Source organism: Lithobates pipiens, unplaced genomic scaffold (assembly GCF_037356315.1).
Source record: "Lithobates pipiens isolate NorthernLeopardFrog02 unplaced genomic scaffold, aLitPip1_a1.2 Scaffold_1, whole genome shotgun sequence".
NCBI classification, from domain to species: Eukaryota; Metazoa; Chordata; class Amphibia; order Anura; family Ranidae; genus Lithobates; species Lithobates pipiens.
In genome coordinates this window covers 144,977,864-144,998,084 of record NW_027507685.1, presented here as the reverse complement: position 1 = coordinate 144,998,084, position 20,221 = coordinate 144,977,864, and the positions used below count along the sequence as shown (strand labels likewise).

At 41.1% G+C, this 20,221-nt stretch overlaps 1 protein-coding gene across 1 annotated transcript in view; it reads right to left on the bottom strand.

The window, feature by feature from the left end:
- QRFP (pyroglutamylated RFamide peptide) overlaps positions 1–3,509 on the bottom strand; it is a 128,835-nt gene extending 125,326 nt beyond the window's left edge. Inside the window, exon 1 of the mRNA XM_077478067.1 lies at positions 3,414–3,509. Coding sequence (XP_077334193.1) covers positions 3,414–3,416 — 3 coding nt within the window. The 5' untranslated portion in view covers positions 3,417–3,509. The remainder of the gene's footprint in view (positions 1–3,413) is intronic.
- Positions 3,510–20,221: the final 16,712 nt, after the last annotated feature.

The window sequence follows — 20,221 nt, the reverse complement described above, 5'->3', positions numbered from 1 at the left end:
GTTAAAGGTGGTGGACCCTTTTCTATCTTACCCCTGCACGTTTTCTGTGGTGGATTGAAATTATGTCACTGTGGGTAAAACTATGGAAAGAACTCCCCACAGAGTGTTGTCTGGATTGATTGGGTTAGAGAACACTCTTTTCATCAGAGACTTCGCAGAGCCAATCGGACACCCGGGCTTTTTTACACAGTTTATATGGACGTTTAATTTTGTTGATTCAAAGTCACAGATTACTCTGATCACTTCACACATCTATGAGCAGCTTATTTTTTCTATATTGTATTTATTGTGTGTGTCTCGCATAATTAGTTGCAGCATATTATTATTATTATCATTTTCACTGAAACATTGAGATATCACCTCAGTGTGCTTTATTAGATAGAAAAGTAATTTCTATACACATACATATGTATGTATATATATATATAATATATTATATTATATGTTTAGGGTTTTTTTTGTTTTGTTTTTTCAATAGTAATAATTATATATGGATAAATGCATATAACAGTGCTGTTTTAGCTGCCAAGTGATTTATATTTTTAACCATCCACTCTTGAGATTTACCCAGCTTTGCTGCACAACATATTTCTTTCTGGCGGGGAGCAGGCCTCATTTTTTCTGCTGCAGTTAAAGTAGTTGTAAACCGTTCCATATACCTAATGACGTGACTGGCTTTCCTAGGCTTCATTTAGGCAACCTGAGCGAAAGTGGGAGCAGATATCTGCTCCCTAAAATATATATATTTTTTTATTAAAAAAATGTTAGAGTGGAGTATTAGAAAAAGTAGAATTTCCATTTTCAGATTATGTTCTCCTTTAAGGTTCCCAGGCACAATCAGGAACCAGAGTGGTCCCTAATTATTTTGATCACAAATGCGTTGACATGAAAGCCAGAGGCTCCGTTGACAAAAATAAAACTGAGTCTGGATACAAACACTACAACCTTCAAGTTGCTATGTTCATTGCCAGTGCCATCTTTTTTTATAGTGCAACTGCCAGATACAGTTGCACTATTAAAAAAAGTAATACATTAAAATTTAGAAAAAGATGTACTTTTTTTTTTTTTGGTCATTTGTCAGCCTATAATAAAAACAGAGAATGGTTTTCTAATTTAAAGTGTACTAAAAATAACCTAAACATTTACAAAAAGTATTTTGTTAATTTTTTATTAGTTATTATTCAAGTGATAACCCTTGTTTTTAAGCACTTTCAGCTGATTTAATCTCTTACTGTATGCAGTAGGCAGCTACTATCTTTTTATTTTAGCCTATGTTTCAGTTTAAGCTGATGCCACGACAACTGTCCCAGGTTTACTGTTTGAGGGTAGCTTCTTCTTCTTCTTTTTTTTTTTTGCAGCATCCTATGGAGCACCCTTGCATGCAGGGTCTAGAGTTGTGGCTCCCTACACTGTGTGCATCAGTAGAAACACATAGCCACATAACCTAGGATTGAAAGACACTCCCTTGCTCTCCCCCCTCCCTTCTCCAAACTAATAGACTGACTCCAGACTGCACTGTCCACTACTAACTCTTTCCCATGAAGACTGGAAGTTCAGGAGCAGGAGCCAGCTGTACTGAAGGTTGTACGCTGCAAGTGCTGGGTAAGAATTTTAACAAATAGTATACTGGTGAATTTTTATTTTATTGTGCTCAGTGTGTTAAACTATAAAAATGCCGAAGGTTAATACCAATTTAAATTAACCAACAAATGATGAAGCTGCAAAAATTTTCCTGGGCATCTAATGAACACAGAGCTGCAATAATTTTTTTATTTTTCCCGGAGTTCAGCTTTCACTGGTATATAAACCCTAACAATAAACATTTGCTATTTGCTCTTTTGCTTATTTGGTCTGTTAAATCTATCATCAAAAGTGTTTTGTTATATCTGTTCAATAAGTGCAAAAAATACCTGATGATGATCTTGCTAGAAATCTTTTGGGCTGATAAATTCCTGTACACACTGCCAGTTCTGACTTTTAGCAGTTACACTGTACTCGGCTATCTCTGTTCTACAGAACCATGCCAAACTATGTTATAGAAAAAGCAGAGGAGCAGAGTCCTGTAGTCTTATCTTGTGTTTGTTGATATGATACAGGAGCTGATTTAACATCATCACCTAGGATGGTAGGATTATCAGGTGGCAATAATGGGGGAAAGCATAAAAAAAGAAAAACAAATGTAGCCACCACATCTAAGGACTGGTAAGCTGCATTATAATACATTTTTGTTTTTGTGTTTAGATTTAGAGGATTTTTATTACATAGCGTCTGATTCTGAAAATGCTAGTTGCCTGGTTTTGAAAGATCAGCTTGACATCTTTCTGGAGGATCAGTTGACAACTTTGAAGTTAGACTTGTCAAGGGAAGATTAGTAATCACAGTCCCCATATTTGTTTTAGGAAGTGACTGCCATGTTTGGGATACATTTCAGGTGCTGCTTTATGTTCTTGCTGACCGCCCTATAGCAGTTTTACTGCTACAGGCTGGCAGCTGTGCGCCAGATCACGTATATACACATGATAGCGCGCACCCCTTCTGCTATGATTATTCACTGCAAGACAATCTGCCAGGTGTCGGACACTCAATGTCTGCCGGGACCTTACGATCGACGGGCAGAAGCTCAGAACAGAGTTCCGGTCTGACGGGGAAAGGAAGGGTTCTATGTTCAATATATGCTTTAACCAAAAATATGTAGCAGAATGCATATTGGCCTAAATTTCTGAAGACATTTTTTATTTTTATTGGATGTTTTTTAGCAGAACATAAAAAAATGCTTTTTTTTCAGAATTATTGGTCTTTTTTTTGTTTATAGCACAAAAAAAATTAAAAAAATGTAGTGCTAACCAAAAACCACCAAAAGAAAAAAGTAACGCAGTGCTGTATAGCAAAAAGTGACCTGGTCATGAAAGGGGGTAAATCTACCTTAGGTCAAGTGGTTAAGAGACATTTTCAAGATTAAAATAAATATATATTTTTTTAATTTAGTCATAAGTTAGTTGTATTTTTTTTATAGTTAGTCTTTTTATAGTTAGTCATAAATTATTAGAAATATTTTGTAATAAAAATTCTAGCAGAAAATTTTAGTTAAATGTTCATGTTTCAAAATACTTGGTCAATAATGCCCCATAAACCTTTGAAGCCTTGAAAACAAACACCAACCTGCCGATGGCTCTTTTTTAATTCAGGCTAACATAAATGCTAAATGCAAACAATGCCCGTATTCACCCAGTTGAATATACATCAAACAATTGGCTTTTACCGCTTGTGCATGATTTCAGAACAAGCGTCCATGTTACCCATATTCCATGTCTAATTCTAAATCCGACTATAGTTTTTCTAAATTAGTCCCATATTTGAGATTACATATTGTCTAAAATTTGATATGGTAAATAAGCCCCATTCCCAGAACTTACCATGTACAGAATGATCCACAGAGGTCAGGTTAACAAACTGGGGCTCCTTGAGTCCGTACCAATCTGCTGGTGCGCCGTGTAAGAGATTCTGCTTCTCTTGCTCTACCTTTTAAACAAGGACCCTGATTAATAGAGACGTCACTCACTGTAGACTTAATGGGAGGAATTAGAGGGACACATTCCTCAGGCTAGGATCCCATTGCCATTGCAGTTGCCTACAATCACCACGACGCACGCTGATAGAACAGGCACCAATTGGTCATATCTGAATGTGCACAATATACTTCATGAGTGGATTGTAAATGCGTGGATAATAGGCTTGGTTTAATAGCCCTGTCAACATTGCATACAGGTGACATTAGTGTGCTTGTGGAATGATGGCTTAAATTTACACATATTTTCTTCACATGTGGATTTAAAGGTACAGTCCAACCAAAAACTGAACACTGAATAACCCCTACACTCATACAGAATATGCAACCTACCTGTGAAAGGTTTTGGCTGTTCATTCAGGCATAGCTATAGCACACCTGCTCCCTTTACTGGCTGTTGTTACTGAGCTATTAATCTGGGAACACCAGTTGGTAACTCAAAAGAGGAATTCTCAAACACACCCACAGCTGCCTCCATGCTGCTGTTGACATTTAGAAATTCTGATTTACAAAAATTATAACTGTGAAAGAAATTCAAAGGCATCAGTTTTTAATTGAAATCTGCCTTTAACCACTTGCCAACAAGCCGCCGTCATTATACTGTGGCAGGTCGGCTCTTTCCCGCAAATCGCTGTAGGTGTACGCCGGCTCTTTTAAGAGGCATAGCAGGTGTGCACACCTGCTGCACGGTGGAGGAGCCGATGAGTGTGGCCGGCGCCCACGATGACTGCTGGACACCTGTGATCCCTTCACAGAGAGCCAGAACAGGGATCTGTCAATGTAAGCAAGAGTGATCGTCTGTTCCTAGTGATAAGGAACAGTGATCACTCTCCTCCTCCAGTCAGTACACTCCCCCCACAGTTAGAAACACCTCCCAGGGAACAAATTTAACCCCTTGATCACCACTAGTGTTAACCCCTTCCCTGCCAGTGTCATTTATACAGTAATCGGTGGATTTTTTTTGTCCGATCTATCCTCCTTAATGTCGCAGTCCCGCTAAAAATTGCTGATCACAGCCATTACTAGTAAAAAAAATAAAAAATAATGTATAATAAAAATGCCATAAACCTATTCCATATTTTGTAGAAGCTATAACTTTTGCACAAACCAATTGATATACGCTTATTTCGATATTTTTTTTTTTAAACCAAGAATATGTGGAAGAATACATATTGGCCTAAATTTGTCTTTTTAGATTTTTTTGGGGGGGATTTTTATTATAGCAAAAAGTTAAAAATATTGTTTTTTTTCTTTCAAAATTGTTGCCATTTTTTTTATTTATAGCGCAAAAAATAAAAAACGCAAAGGTGACCAAATACCACCAATAGAAACCTCTATTTGTGGGGAAAAAAAGGATGTCAATTTTGTTTGGGTACAACGTTGCACGACCGCACAATTGTTAGTAGTGAGTTGAGTAGTGCAGTATCTCAAAAAATGGCCTGGTCCTTAAGTGGTAAAGTAAAAATCTGATTGGAGAGAGAAAGTTACACAACAGATTTGGTGAACAGACCCATCTGCAAGCTATTGTAGGATTCAGAGTTGACGTTTCCAGTATAACCTGGACAGAATTACCAGATTGCTGATCGATTTTACTTATACCTGCGCTCAAGGTCTAATTTTTTTTTCTTTCCTGCAGCTGAGAGCAAGGTTCTTGTGTGCATGGAGCTTCTAAAAGTCAGATGGAAATGTATCCACAACACACAGAAGCAGGACCTTTTTAAAAGTGGCATTCTTTTTGTGCAACTTTATGAAAGGTATTTTATTTTTAAATCGATGCATCAAAATCGCAAATCAATCGTGCGTAAATCAATAATTGCATTTGTGGATATCACTGAACTTTGTTTTTTATTTGAAGTTAAGAATGCCATATAAAGTGAATCTGATTCTGAAAGTTACCAGCCCCCTTTCCATGTTTAACCACTTGGGATCCGCGCTATTGCAAATTGACGGCAATAGCGCGGACCCACATTTTCGGGACTACGTCTATTGACGTAGTCCCGGTTACGAGCGGCCTGCGCGCCCCCTGAGGGGCGCGCGCGGCGCGCTCTGTGATCGGCGAGTCCGTGAGACTCGCCTGATCACCGATCCGTGTAAGGGGTCGATCCCGACCCCTTATCACGTGATCAGCTGTCAGCCAATGACAGCTGATCATGTGATAAAACGGAGCCGGTAATCGGCTAGTATTCCTCCTCGCGCTGACAGCGCGAGGAGAAAAAAAAAAAGCCGATCGCCGGCGGCCGTGTTCGGGACATCAGTCCCGATCATGGCCAGCAATTTAAAAGGACACCTGCCCCCTGCCAGTGCCCACCTGCCACCCGCAGTGCCATCCTGAAATAAAGTAAGTGCCCCCCTGTCAGTGCCACCCAGCAGTGCCCATAGTGCCCACAGTGCCACCCAGCAGTGCCCACAGTGCCACCCAGCAGTGCCCACAGTGCCACCCACAGTGCCACCCAGCAGTGCCACCCACAGTGCCACCCAAAATCTGCCTCAGGTGCTGCACCCCAGTGCCGCCCATCAGTGCCCAGCAGTGCCGCCCATCAGTGCCCAGCAGTGCCGCCCATCAGTGCCCAGCAGTGCCACCTATCAGAGCCACCTATCAGTGCCACCTATCAGTGCCCATCAGTCCCATCTATCTGTGGTACCTATCAGTGCCCATCCGTGCCACCCATCTGTGCCACTTATCCGTGCCACCCATCCGTGCCATCTTATCTGTGCCCATCTTTGCCCATCAGTGCCGCCTTATCTGTGCCCATCGGTGCCGCCTTATCTGTGCCTATTAGTGCCGCCTTAACTATGCCTATCAGTGCCCACCAGTGCAGCCTATCAGTGCCCACCAGTGCAGCCCATCAGTGCCCACCAATGCAGCCCATCAGTGCCCACCAATGCAGCCTATCAGTGCCGCCTAATCAGCGCACTTCAATGAAGGAGAAAAATGACCCGTTTGCAAAATTTTATAACAAACTATTAAAACATGATTTTTTTTTTTTTTTGCATCTTTTTTTGTTTGTTTAGCAAAAAATAAAACTCCGAGCTGTAACTAAATACCACCAAAAGAAAGCTCTATTTGTGGGAAAAAAATGATAAAAAATTCATTTGGGTACAGTGTTGTATGGCCGCGCAATTGTCACTCAAAGTGCATCAGCGCTGAAAGCTGAAAATTGGTCTGGGACTGAGGGGGGTTTAAGTGCCCGGTAAGCAAGTGGTTAACTTACCTGAGCTGTAATTTATCTGGTAACTGTGTGTAATGATGTCATAACGCCATGTGCACTTAAGGACAAAGCCTTTTCTGGCATTTTTTGTAAAGTAAAAACCAGTATTGTTTGCTGTAAAATTATTCAGAGAGCCTCTAAACACACACACACATATGTGTACATATATATATATATATATAACACATGCATATAGAGCGAGAGAATAAAATGGCGATTCTTGTCACATGGTATTTGCACAGAGGTTTTTCAAAAGCAATTTTTTGGGAAAAAATACACTTTAATGAATTTTAATGCAAAAAAACACAATATATATCCCAATTTTTGTAAACTATATAAAGATGATTATAAGCCATGTAAATTGATAGCTAACTTGTCACGCTTTAAGCTCGAGAATGAAGACAAACCATGACACTTAAAAATCACCTTAGGTGACACTTGAAAAACTTTTACAGGTTTACCCGCTAAAGAGGAGGTTTAGTGCTACAATTATTGCTCTCCCTAACATTGTGGTGAAACCTCACATGTTTAATAAGAATGGAGGGATAGGGGCACTTAAAATTTTTACTCTGTCCCTTTAATTTTTCTTTTTTTCTTTACTGTACATCACGGGCATGAGCAGCCATAATAACTAACTGGGTTATATGCCACCTATAGGTGAATGGGCACTAGCAAATCAAAAAGGCAGGAAGTCCTCTCTATACAACCCCTCCTACACAGTAAGAACCTCAGTTTTTTTGTCTTATAAGGTGATGGTTATGGTTGGAGAAGCTCTCCATGACCTAGCTAAGAGATTGTTCCTGGAAACAGATCTTGAAGGATTTAAGGGGCTGTATAATCTGATCCATCCCGACGGTGATAATTAAAATGGATGGTACCCAAACTTCGACTACCTAGAAGATTATGAGGTGTTGTTACGAGGTGCACTGGACCCTGGGATCCGAACCCTTGATAAGAAAGACTCCAAAGAAGATCTGACAGGATGCTTTATAGGTCCAAGGGAGTAGCCCCATACTTGGGGGTGACCCGCTCCTTGAAGGTCCAAGAGACAGAACCCGCCATGATGGGGGAAGATTGGAGTCTAGCTTTTTAAGCAGAATCCTGCGGCAGGACTGGTAAGAAAAAAAAAAAGCACAGCATCATACTTTTTTTGTGTATGGGGCCAGGTATCCTGTTTCCACTGGGGCAGTGATGTTGCGGTTCAGCTGGGCTCTCTCAGTGGATGCTTCCAGCCTGGATAATCCCAGCAGAAGGTGGGTGGCTCTTGGATCCTCCCACCCGCACACCCAGCTTCTACTCTGGCGCCTTCAGTGAAGATTTCAGGGGTAAAAGTGCGCTTCTACCAGTTAAGAAAAAGAGCAGACAACCTTCTTTGAAGGTGTCTAGTGCTTCAGTATCCAGCACTTCCAATTTCAGGCAGTTATGATTGCCTCAGCCGTCCGGGGCTAGAGGAAAGCCTCAAGGACAGAAGAAGCCCTCAGGTTGTCTTAGGGGTACAAAATAGAATTCCAGGGGCTTTCCCCCTCTCGGTTCTTGAGGTCCAGTGTCCCCATAGATCTGGTAAAGAAAGTCCTTTCTTCAGGCAATAGATCATCTAAGGTCACAGGGAGTGATTTCAGAGGTTCTAGCCAAGCCAATGAGAGGTTTGGTGGTTTTTACTCAAATCTTTTCATAGTCCCAAAGCTGAATGGAGATGTGAGGCCTATTCTGGATTTTAAGGCTCTCAATCAGTTTCAAGACATTTGCTCTTTCCGGATGAAGTCAATTAGTTCAGTCGTAGCCTCCTTGCACTTAAAGGAAGTTTTGGCATCCATAGACATCAAGGACACGTACTTACATCTGCAGATCCCATCAAAGGTTTCTGAGATTCGCAGTAGGCAACCAACAATTCCAGTTTGTGGCAATGCCCTTAAGGTTAGCCACGGCACCTCATGTATTCACAAAGGTACTGGCTCTGGTATTGGCAGTTCTAAGATCTCAGGGAATATTGGTTGCAGGATACCTGGACGACCTATTATTGATAGATCAAATGGTTTCAGATCTGAGGCAGAATGTAACCTGGGTGGTTCAATTCTTGGAACGTCTGGGTTGGGTTCTGAACTGGTCAAAATCGGCCTGCAGCCCTCCATTCACCTGTGTATAAGGCTACTGGGGAAAATTATGTCTTCATTCGAAGCAGTCCCTTTTGCACAATTCCACTCCAGAACAACATTCTGTGTGTCTTGTCCAGGCTTTGGACTGGTACATGTCTCTTCGGCTGAAAGTGTGTTAGAGTCTCAGTTGGCGGATGATAACCAAGAATCTGGAAAAAGGAAAGTCCTTTTTGCCTGAGGTCTGGAGGGTTGGTGATGACAGACGCCAGGCTCTCTGGTTGGGGGACAGTCCTTGAGGAAGCCAATGTCCAGGGAGGGTGATCCTGGAGGGAGAGGAGCTTGCCCATCAACATTTTGGAGATTCGGGCAGCTCGCTTGGCCCTAAGCTTCTGGACTTCCAGACTACAGGGAAGTCCTGTGAGGGTCCAGTCGGACAATGCTGCGGCATATATCAATCAGGGAGGCGGACAGCCCAGAAGGAAGTGGATTGCATGCTGATATATGCCTTCCCTCCAATCCAGCTGTTGCTAAGGCTACTGTGCAGGATCCGGGAAGAGAGAAAGCTGGTGATTCTAGTAGCTCCAGCCTGGCCCAGAAGGACTTGGTACACACAGATTGTAAGATTGGTGGTGGGAAGCCCATGGCTTCCATCCTGCTTTTCAGTCTTTTAAAATCTTGGTTTCAAAAGCCAAACCATTAAATTTAAAGACCCAAAAAAGCATTTCTGGGCTAGTATTGTCTACCATGTTGAATACTAGAAAACCAGTCTCTAGGAGTATCTACTATAGAGTATGGAAATCCTATATTGCCTGGTGTGAGGCTGGGAGGTGTGGCACCCCGAAGATATGTCATTGGGAGAATTCTGGCTTTTTTGCAAAAAGGAGTGGCTATGAATCTGGCCTTGAGTACAATTAAGGATCACATTTCGGCCTTAGCCATTTTCTTTCAGAGGCCTATGGTTTCTTACTCATTAGTTCGAACATTTGTGACTGGGGATGATTTGTGTGCTTCCACTGGTCAGACTGCCTCTGTGCCCTTGGGATTTAAATTTAGTCCTGGGAGTTTTACAGAAGCAGCTTTTTGGTCCTCTTGACAAGAAAATGTTATTTTCTTGGTGGCAGTGACATCATCCAAGAGGATGTTAGAGTTGGCGGCTCTGTCCTGCAAAGAACCTTTTTTGATCTTGCACCATGATAAGGCAGTTTTGTGGCCACAGCCCAAATTTTTTCCTAAGGTAGTGTCCAGTTTTAATCTGAATCAAAATATCATTCTGCCTTCCTTTTTTCTGAATCCACAGTCTATAGAGGAGAAATTATTTCATTCTTTTGATGTCGTACTAGCGATCAGTGTCTATCTGAGAGTGTCGGCTCAGATGTGGAAGACTGATGTTCTGTTTGTATTGCCAGAAGGTCCCAAGAAGGGACAGGCAGAATCTAAGTCGACTATTTCCCAATGGATCCGCCAAGTGATTGTTCAGGCGTATGGATTAAGGGGAAAACCCTGCCTTTTCCAGTAAGGGCACCCTCTACCAGGAGAGTGAGTGCTTCATGGGCAGTAAATCATCAAGCATCGATGGCTCAGATTTGCAAGGCTGCTACCTGGTCTTCGGTGCACACATGTATTAGGTTTTATCAAGTGAATGTCAGGACTCAGGAGGATGTGCCATTTGGACGCAGTGTGTTGCAGGCTGCAATATAGAGCCTGTTGTTCTGATGGTGTTTCTTTGGTCATAAAGGGTTCCCTCCCCTCAAAAGGATTGCTTGGGGACATCCCAGTTAGTTATTATGGCTCCTCTGTGTCCCGTAATGTACGATAAAGAAAATAGGATTTTTTCTTCAGTTTACCTGTAAAATTATTTTCTTGGAGTACATCACGGGACACAGATATCCCTCCCCTCTTGTCTGGGAGGTTTATTGCTTGCTAAAAAACTGACGTACTTCCTGTGTAGGAGAGGGATATATAGGGGAGGACCTGTCTTTTTGATTTGCCAGTGTCCATTCACCTAGAGGTGGCTTTTAACCCAGTTGTTATGGCTTCTCTGTGTCACGTGAAGTACTCCAAGAAAAGGATTTTACAGGTAAGCTGTCGAAAAAATCCTATTACTCTGATCACTTTTATTCATGTAAACAGCCCTTGTAACAGAAGTAAAGGGATGACAGGTCCTCAAATCTCCCCTCTACCCTTTGAAAGCAAAAGATCAAAAAAGAAATAAAATTGATCATTTGCTTTAAAAAAATTGTTTACTTAACGCCCTAGACCGCAAGTGATGTCATGATGTCACTCCGGTCCTCCTAGGTCATAGAGGTGATCAAACATGATCTGGCATCTAAAAGATATAAATGGTAAGTTATGACGCTAAACCCAAATTTTGTGCCTGGCGTATCTGTGAGAAAATATATAGTGTCACACTGATTAATGGTCTATGTGCAAAACATGTGAAAATTGTAACTCAGTGTTGGATTGTTATTTAAACATTATAGAGTTAATAAAATACTAATTGGTGTGTGAAATGTGTGCTAACACTGCTGTGTTGAATTCACATTAGTAGTTTTTTGACATTTAAATAAAATATTGGTTTGAACGTACTACACCATGGATGTGTTTCTCCCTCTAATGCATATACCAATGGAGACAGCATAAACTGAAGAGTGAACATCTCCTCAGCACACCAGCAGCAGAGGCCAGATAGCAGCACAGTGGCTCATACTGTGAAAGCGCACCCAACCCCATAGGGGTATAAGTTCCGGTGCGAGCATTCACATTACTATAGCACTGAGTGGCGCACCGGGGACGATTGTTTTCTCTATATTGAAGATCTGCATTTTTCTGCACCAGTCACTTTATTTTATGTCACTGCTATCCAAGACATTATTACATGGGACATTCTTAGTGATCCTAGGATGCGTCTTTGAAAGTTTTCCCACGTGCAATGATGTTGACATAATTATTTTTGTACAAAATTTCTGAATGAATTTTGGGCATTGTCATATGAAATTATATGAATTCAACACAGCAGTGTTAGCACACATTTCACACACCAATTAGTATTTTATTAACTCTATAATGTTTAAATAACAATCCAACACTGAGTCACAATTTTCACATGTTTTGCACATAGACCATTAATCAGTGTGACACTATATATTTTCTCACAGATACGCCAGGCACAAAATTTGGGTTTAGCGCCATAACTTACCATTTATATCTTTTAAATCCAATAACCCCCCCCAAATTCAGGGTGAGGAGGTTTAGGTAAAGGCAGCTCTAACCCACTTATTTATTTATTTAATTTTTTCTATTCACTTGTTTCATTTAATTCACTTTAACCACTTACAGGGTGGGCAGTCCGTAGCACGACTTTATTTATTTATTTTATGATCTGGCATCTGTTCACTTCTATGGCCTGCCACAAAAACGGTAAACCTGAGTAGCACCCGCTGGTGGGGTGGGGCGACCCTTCTTGCTGCTTCTGAAAGCAATCCAATAGCTAGCTAGTCATTCGGAATGATTTCATGAGAGAGAAAAATCACTGGCTAAGAAAAAACTTCAACTATATGCTCAGTAGACCATTTGCAAGCCGCAGTTTATATTAAATTTAACGCAATACATCAACCCTATGTGCTGGAAAGCCCTGCTTCTCTCTGTCTACTCCTACTCTCTTTATCTCCCTATTGGTCTATTGGGCTGCCCAGTAGACTAATGAACCAATTGGGGGGGGGGGGGGGGGGCCTGGAACCAAGTTTGAGGAAAAGTCATGATTTTCATGTATCTTTAGCTGCCCATATCTCTGGATCAGGGTTGCACATGCAAGCTGGCCTTGGCGATCAACCTCTCAGCCAAGGGTCATAAGAGCCTTTTATGTTTTCTTGCACCAGGGCCCTAAAGGCTCCCCTTATATCTCTGCTCTGGATTACTCTGACATGCGTTTTTCACAGAAGGTATGCATCTTCATTTTTATAAAATATGTTACTTATGAATTGCTTAAATCCATTTGTTCCACTCAGCCTTCCTGGAAAAGACAATAATACACTTTAGCTTTGTGCCATAAAAATTCTTTTCGGTCTCTTTCAGCTCCATTGCTCCTTGTACCCATCAAAATTCAGCATATGTGCTGAACTGAAGGTGGGGTTTACCCATGGAGAATTATAGCCAATCTTCACTTCACAGGAGTCACCTGTTCTTTTTATGTGCGTGTAATAAAAATGAGGAGAGAATTCTTTTTTATGAAGAGAACTGTTCTGATGCGAAACAACTAGATCCATTTTTTATTTACGTATGGCTTTTTAGTGATTGGCTTGACTCTCATGACAAGCAGCTAGGTTTGTTGCCTCTAGCCATTGTGAGAGACGACAGCTGCCTAGTAATACCTTGATGGGAGACGCAGGTGCATGCTTTATTTCATTTCATACCAGCAAGACAATCTCATAGTGCTTTTGGCTACCTTGAAAAATAACTCATCAGTTCCCCACTTCATCAGGTAAAAACCCTTGGTAGAATAGAACAATTGACCTTTTTCATGCCTTAGTAAAGAAACATGGAGGATATTTCAAACGCTGAATTGAACCTTGCTAAGTGTATTAACCTTTTTAACGCTTTGTGTGTAGCTGGGAGTTGGGTTTGATCTCCCTTGCCACTAGGCTTCTAAGATGTGCATTGATTTAGATGACTGAACATCGTGTCTGTCATGAACCCACTTAACCTTGAGGCTCAAGTGGTTTCAAAACAGGCATGGTATTAATGGAGAAATGCAGAGTTCTGAGGTTCCTCAAGAGAAAAGATTTTTTGGGGCTTTCGGGCTGTAGAGAAGACAGAGAGTTCTTTTGACATCTAATGCACTTGATCTGGCATGCCAATACTGAAGACCTCTTCTGAAATTTTCTGTTCCTTAGGGAAGAAAAAGCATTATGTAGTCAACTCATTCCAATTCTTACTATGTGCTCTGGATACTGTCCCAACTAATTGTTGACTACATGGAATGTATTTTTATACCTGGTTTGGACTTGCTTAAAGTGTCTGTTAGCCAAAAACTTTTCCTTATTAGCTTTGGATAGCATAGGCAAAGGAGTATTACCTCTGTTTGGTTTTATTGTTGTCTGTGCCCCAGATGAAGAGGGCCACCCTCTCTATTTGTCCTGGTGCCTGTGAATACAAATTTGAAAAAATTTGTGCCAGAACAAGAAGGAATATCTTCCACTAGGGACACTTGTTCTGATGGCAGCTAAAAGGGTATTTCCCTTCACTTATCTCCTGTTGAATCCACAAGTTAGTAAGTAAAGGTGAATTATCTTAATTTGAAGAGATCCCTGATTCCCTCCTATTGTGTCTGCAGGACAGGCAATGAGACCAGATTGCAAAAAAAGACAACACTTTAATCCTTCATAACTCTATTCAAAACTGAAAATTGTTTTATGTACACATTTTGTTTTGTTTTTACCAAAAGGTGAAGAGGCCACATGCAGGCACTTATTTCTTTCTTTTATTTACATTTTTAGCACAAATTGGCAATATGGTAATACAATCTCTATATTCACCTTTAAATGTGCCATTACATTTAAAGGTGATTATACCCTACTCTAACAATCTATTCAAATATACTGTATCCAATCTGGTAAGCCCTTGTGCTGCGCAGTTTATGGTAGAGCTGAACTAGGCCCATACATATACTCTACCAGTTTCAATCCATGATCGTTCTAACTGCTAATCTTCACAGTAAAACCATTGATTATATATAAAATTGATTTAACGTAGAGATGTAAGGTTTCTATTAATTTCATTTCCTTTTGCTTGCTTTTGAGAGTGGAAATGTAAAGGATTGCCTCTGTTCACAAGAAAACCTGACAGATCAAGTAAAAAATATGATATTCACATGCATGCTGTGATTTTAACAGCAGCAGACAGTTAACATTTCCACCACGTCAGATCAGAGCAATTTAGACTGGATCGAATAGGGATGCTCGAAATTGATCAAGCATGAACAAAATTACACTTGGATTTATTATAATTATCAAGTCAGTCGTTTATTGTTCAATTTAATTGTGTATGGCTTTCTTAAAGGTGGTTGTTAAATCAATAGGTAATGTGTTTGGTCAGCTTAACACCTTTTTGAGTGAGTGGTATTATATGTCCCTTTTTCCTCTTTTAGGCTGCTTTCACACTGGGGCGGGAGCAGCGTCGGCGGTAAAGTGCCGCTATTTTTAGCGGCGCTTTACCGTCGTTTTAGCGGCGGTGTGCGGGCGCTAGCGGGGTGGTTTTAACCCCCGCTAGCGTCCGAAAAGGGGTTAAACCCGCCCGCAAAGCACTGCTGCAGCGGCGCTTTGCCGGCGGTATTGCCGCGGTGTCCCATTGATTTCAATGGGTAGGAGCGGTATAGGAGCGGTGAATACACTGCTCCTTCACCGCTGCAAAGATGCGGCTGGCAGGACTTTTTTCACCGTCCTGCCAGCGCATCGCTCCAATGTGAAAGCCCTCCGGCTTTCACACTGGAGTTAAAGGGGCCGGTTTTTTTCAGGCGTTACACAGGCGCTATTTTTAGCGCTGTAACACCTGAATACCGCCCCAGTGTGAAAGCAGCCTTAGTTGTTTTCAAAATGTGTTTAATATGCAATGTTTAGAATAATAGATTGATATAAGTTTTTGCGCCCTAGAAAACAAACTGTTGAATTCATACAGACGTCTTGGCTTTGCTGCAGGCAGTTGTGTTAGAACTGGTGATAACATTTCTAGAATCTAACATCATTTCAAAGCCAAAAGTGTAAGTGGATTCTCCAACGTCTTACAGCTCTCAACATCTTGCTAAGCTCTTTGTCTGCTTTGTAAGGTTTTCTCTGAAGGGGACTTTTAAAGTTGGCAGCTTAATCCACTCCAGATGGGATCTGGGTGCTGCCCCACTGCTCTTAGACATTTCTTTACCCACACCAGCTGACACCCTCATTAACTGTAATCTCATCGGTACGAATATTGCTGGAAACTGTTTGCTAAATAGACAAACTCTCAGCAATGCTCATTCACCTGCTTTAAAATGCCTTAAAGGGGAATTTCGCATTTAGGTAAATATAATCTATTGATTTAAACAAATCCTTGTGTGGCTAAAATGGACTTGTTCAAGCAATTATTGCATCTAAATGGATCACATGACATCCCTAATGCATTAAATAAATAATCTTTAAGAGGAAATAGTGTTTTTTTTAAGATGGTTCTGTGCTTGTAACATGCTTTCCACATGTGGAAGAAAAAAATGAAATTGAGAGATTATTCCTACATGTAATAGCTGTGGGTGCATCCCAGATAGCAAGGATAGCTTGCCACAAATTGCTTGCAGTGACTCCGATGGTTGCAGATGCAGACACAGTGGGGTCGATTTACTAAAACTGGAGAGCATAAAATCTGGCGAAGCTCTGCATCAGCTTCCAGTTTGTTTTTTTGTTAAACCTTAATTGAACAAGCTGAAGTTAGAAATTGGCTACCAAGCACAGCTACACCACATTTTGCATTCTCCAGGCTTCGTAAATCAATCCAACGATGTCTTACACTAGTTTCTGTGGGGGTTCTGGTTGTGCACAGACACAGCATGGCTCATGAAAACTTCTTTGCGGGTACTGGTGTGGGCACAGACACAACATGGCTCGCAGTACCTTTGGTAGAGCTTAGGACAGATGCAGCTTATCTCGCAATTAATTCTCTGGGGTGGGCAGAGACACAGTATGACAACACTGACTCCTGTGGCTGTGAGCACAGACATCACATGACTAACAATGACTCCTGTAAGGAGGGGCATAGATGCAGCATGACCATGTTGAATCCTGTGGGGAGGGGCACAGACCAACACTGACTCCTCTGGTAGTAGGCACAGACATGGCATGACTCACATTGACTCTTACGGGAGTGGGCACAGACATGGCATGAATCACACTGACTCCTTTGTAAGTGGGCACAGACATGGCATCACTCACATTGACTCCTCTCAGAGTGAGCATAGACACTGCATGACACATATTGATTCCTCTGGGCGTGGACACAAACAAGGTATGACTCAAATTGACTACTCTGGGGGTGGGCACAGACACAGCATGACTCACATTAACTCCATATTAACTCCATATTAACTCCTCTGGGTTTGTTTTACTAATGCATAGGCTTTATTCTATGATCATTAGGGACAAGTACTCATAGGCACGGATCTTCTTTGCTTACAGGAATGAGACTGATGACGTTCTTGGCTTTGCTCTCTCCTGTTCCTTCTACAGCCAGTGGAGTCTCAAAGGAGAAATACTTGTAAAGGAGAATGATGCCCCTTTTTAGACCAGGTGCAGAGATCTCACTGCCTATGTCTATTAGATGCTTAAGCAGTAATATAGTTGAATTGGGAACAGCTACCCAAAACTAAAAGATCAATTTTTACTTAAAGTAAAATTCTAGCAAACTGAAGATGGCCATATTTGTCACTATATGGTTATACAACCTTCTTTTGATTTACCAAAACTACGTAACTTGAAGGGCTTTTTAAGCTACAAACTTGAAGTCCTTTCTAAACAATCCAAATTGCAAAGGCCCTTGCACTTAACATATGTTTGTAGATTTATTGGAGAACATACAAATCAGACTGTAACATTTATGGTCATTGACTTTAATGTTGCTAGACGAAATCAGTGCACAACATCTATTCATTTTATGTATTATCTATTTCTCTTATGAATTAAAACTAGTGTAGTACAACCACTATAAACAATGAAAAAATAATAAAAGTCCAAATAATGTGAAAAATCCGAAAAGGGAATGTTGCTCCAAGAAGCTCCAGGCTTTTTGGAAATGCCCACCCTATGATGAGCTTGCAGGTGCTGGCTCTGCACAAACTTGGCAGAAGGAAAGAAATCCTTGACGACCGCACACAACTAAAGGCATCTTTATTGTAGTAGTAAATACAAAACATTGACCTCGTATACAAAAGAGACAGGGACACTCAACTAATGCTTTTCACACCAGAACATGGTGCTTACTGAACAAGATCTGAACGTGTGCGTATATATAGGAACTAGAAAAAGACAATTATCCAATCAAAAATTGGAATCGTCTTGAAGCGAACCTCCCATACGATCAGACCTTGGGAATACCAATATTGAAAACACCTGAAGGGGAAGATCAGAAAGCACTCCAATGTATAAGCCTAATGGGGCTATCAAAAATAAAGTAAAGTGAAAACGTTTGAATTCCATCTCCATGTGCCTCCCCTACAGCATGTGTTCATAAACATAACATTGACATAAGATTAATAATGAGCAGTGATGAAAAGGCATACTTCAAAAATTATAACATTAATTCCAATACAAATATATGAAAGCACATGATTATGAATGAGCCAAAATATCACTCATACCTACGAAAAAACTCATGACAATAATCAAAATACGACTGATTAAACAGACATATAAACTATGAAGCTATTTACAACTATAATAAAACATTATATTGCAATAAAAATGTCTGTTGGAATGCTGTAAGTATTCCAAATAATACCCTCACAAATATAAATGCTGAAACATTTATTTTTGATAGCCCCCATTAGGCTTAATGCATTGGAGTGCTTTCTGTTCTTCCCCTTCAGGTGTTTTCAATATTGGTATTCCCAAGGTCTGATCATATGAGAGGAGTTTCGCTTCAAGACTATTCCAATTTTTGATTGGATAATTGTCTTTTTCTAGTTACTATATATACACACGTTCAGATCTTGTTCATTCTAGCTATGAGTAAGCACCATGGTCTGGTGTGAAACGTGTTAGCTGCTTGTCCCTGTCTCTTTGTATATGTGGTTACTGTTTAGGATTTTACTACTACAATAAAGATGCCTTTAGCGTTGTGTGGCCTTCCAGGATTTCTTTCCTTCTTCCAATGTGAAAAATCCACCGTAGTATAACTGAAGGTTACAGTTCATAGAATTATGAATTCATATTATCCATTGACTTCAGTAACCACCATCTCTAGCTGGAATGGCTGCTCACCTCCAGATAATGACCCCACTACATAGTCACACACATCTGATATTTTTGTTTCACAGGAAGCCATGGTAAAAGTGAATCCTCCTCCTGGTGTCCCTGGACAACTTTGACCTGCTCCTGGGATCTCAGTCAATCATGTGTGACTGTAAAATGACAAAGGCAAACCATAGTGCTCTCTGCTACAAATATGTGTTAAAACTATATGTAGAAATGTGGACTACAATTGCAAAGTACGGTGATTCCCTGACATTTCCATTGATCGTATTGTCCCTCTAGTGCCCAGCAACACCAACTGACATCATATTTGTGGGCCAAACCAAAGGGATTGTGGGATTAGTAGTTCCTCGGAATGGCTATTCCCCTGCAAGACTATACACCCGGACTGCATATCCCAGCGATCTTTGCTACCATCGGATAGATTGCTGGGAAGATCATAAAAGAGGCCAAAGACCCACCCCGTGATCTATTCTTCCTGGGCCTTGTGTGTGAGGGACCTCTTTACAGGGAGAGCGAGGTCGCAGCCTACCACGTGAACAACATTCCAGCCCAGCCGAGAAGGGCATAGCACTGCTTGCTCTCCTTCAGACATCCATCTAGCATGGCTGCGCAAATGGGCGTTTCCCTTTAATATGCGGCTCAGTGGGTTTGCCCACCAGCCGTGTACTCCGTGAGTGTGCTTGTGGACTCGATGTCCGCCAGGACCCTGCGATCGTGACACGGAGCGACAGAACGGGAAGATGCCTATGTAAGCAAGCCATTTCCCTGTTCTGCCTAGCATCATGATAGGGATCTACTGTTCCCTGTCATTGGGAACAGTGATCTCTGTCATGTTGTAGTGAGCCCATCCCTCCCACAGTTAAAATTACTCCCTTGGACACACTTAACCCCTTGATTGCCCCCTAGTGTTTAACCCCTTCCCTCCCAGGGTCATTTACACAGTAATCAGTGTATTTTTTTTTAGCACTGATCACTGTATAAATGTAACTGTTCCCAAAATAGCGTCAAAAGTGTCCGATGTGTCCGCAGTCATGATAAAAATCACAGATCGCTGCCATTACAAAAAAAATGTAGAATACATATCAGGCCAAAACTGAGAGACATTTTTTTAAAATATTTTTTGGGGGATTTCAAAATATTTCAAAATTATCGCAGATTTTTTTTGTTTATAGCGCAAAAAATAAAAACCACAGAGGTGAGCAAATACCACCAAAAGAAAGCTCTATTTATGGGGAAAAAAGGACATTATTTAGGTGCAACGTCGTACAACCACGCAATTGTCAGTTAAAGCGACGCAGTGCCGTATCGCAAAAAGTGCTCTGGTCAGGAAGGAGGTAAATTCTTCTGGGGCTGAAGTGGTTAAAGGGC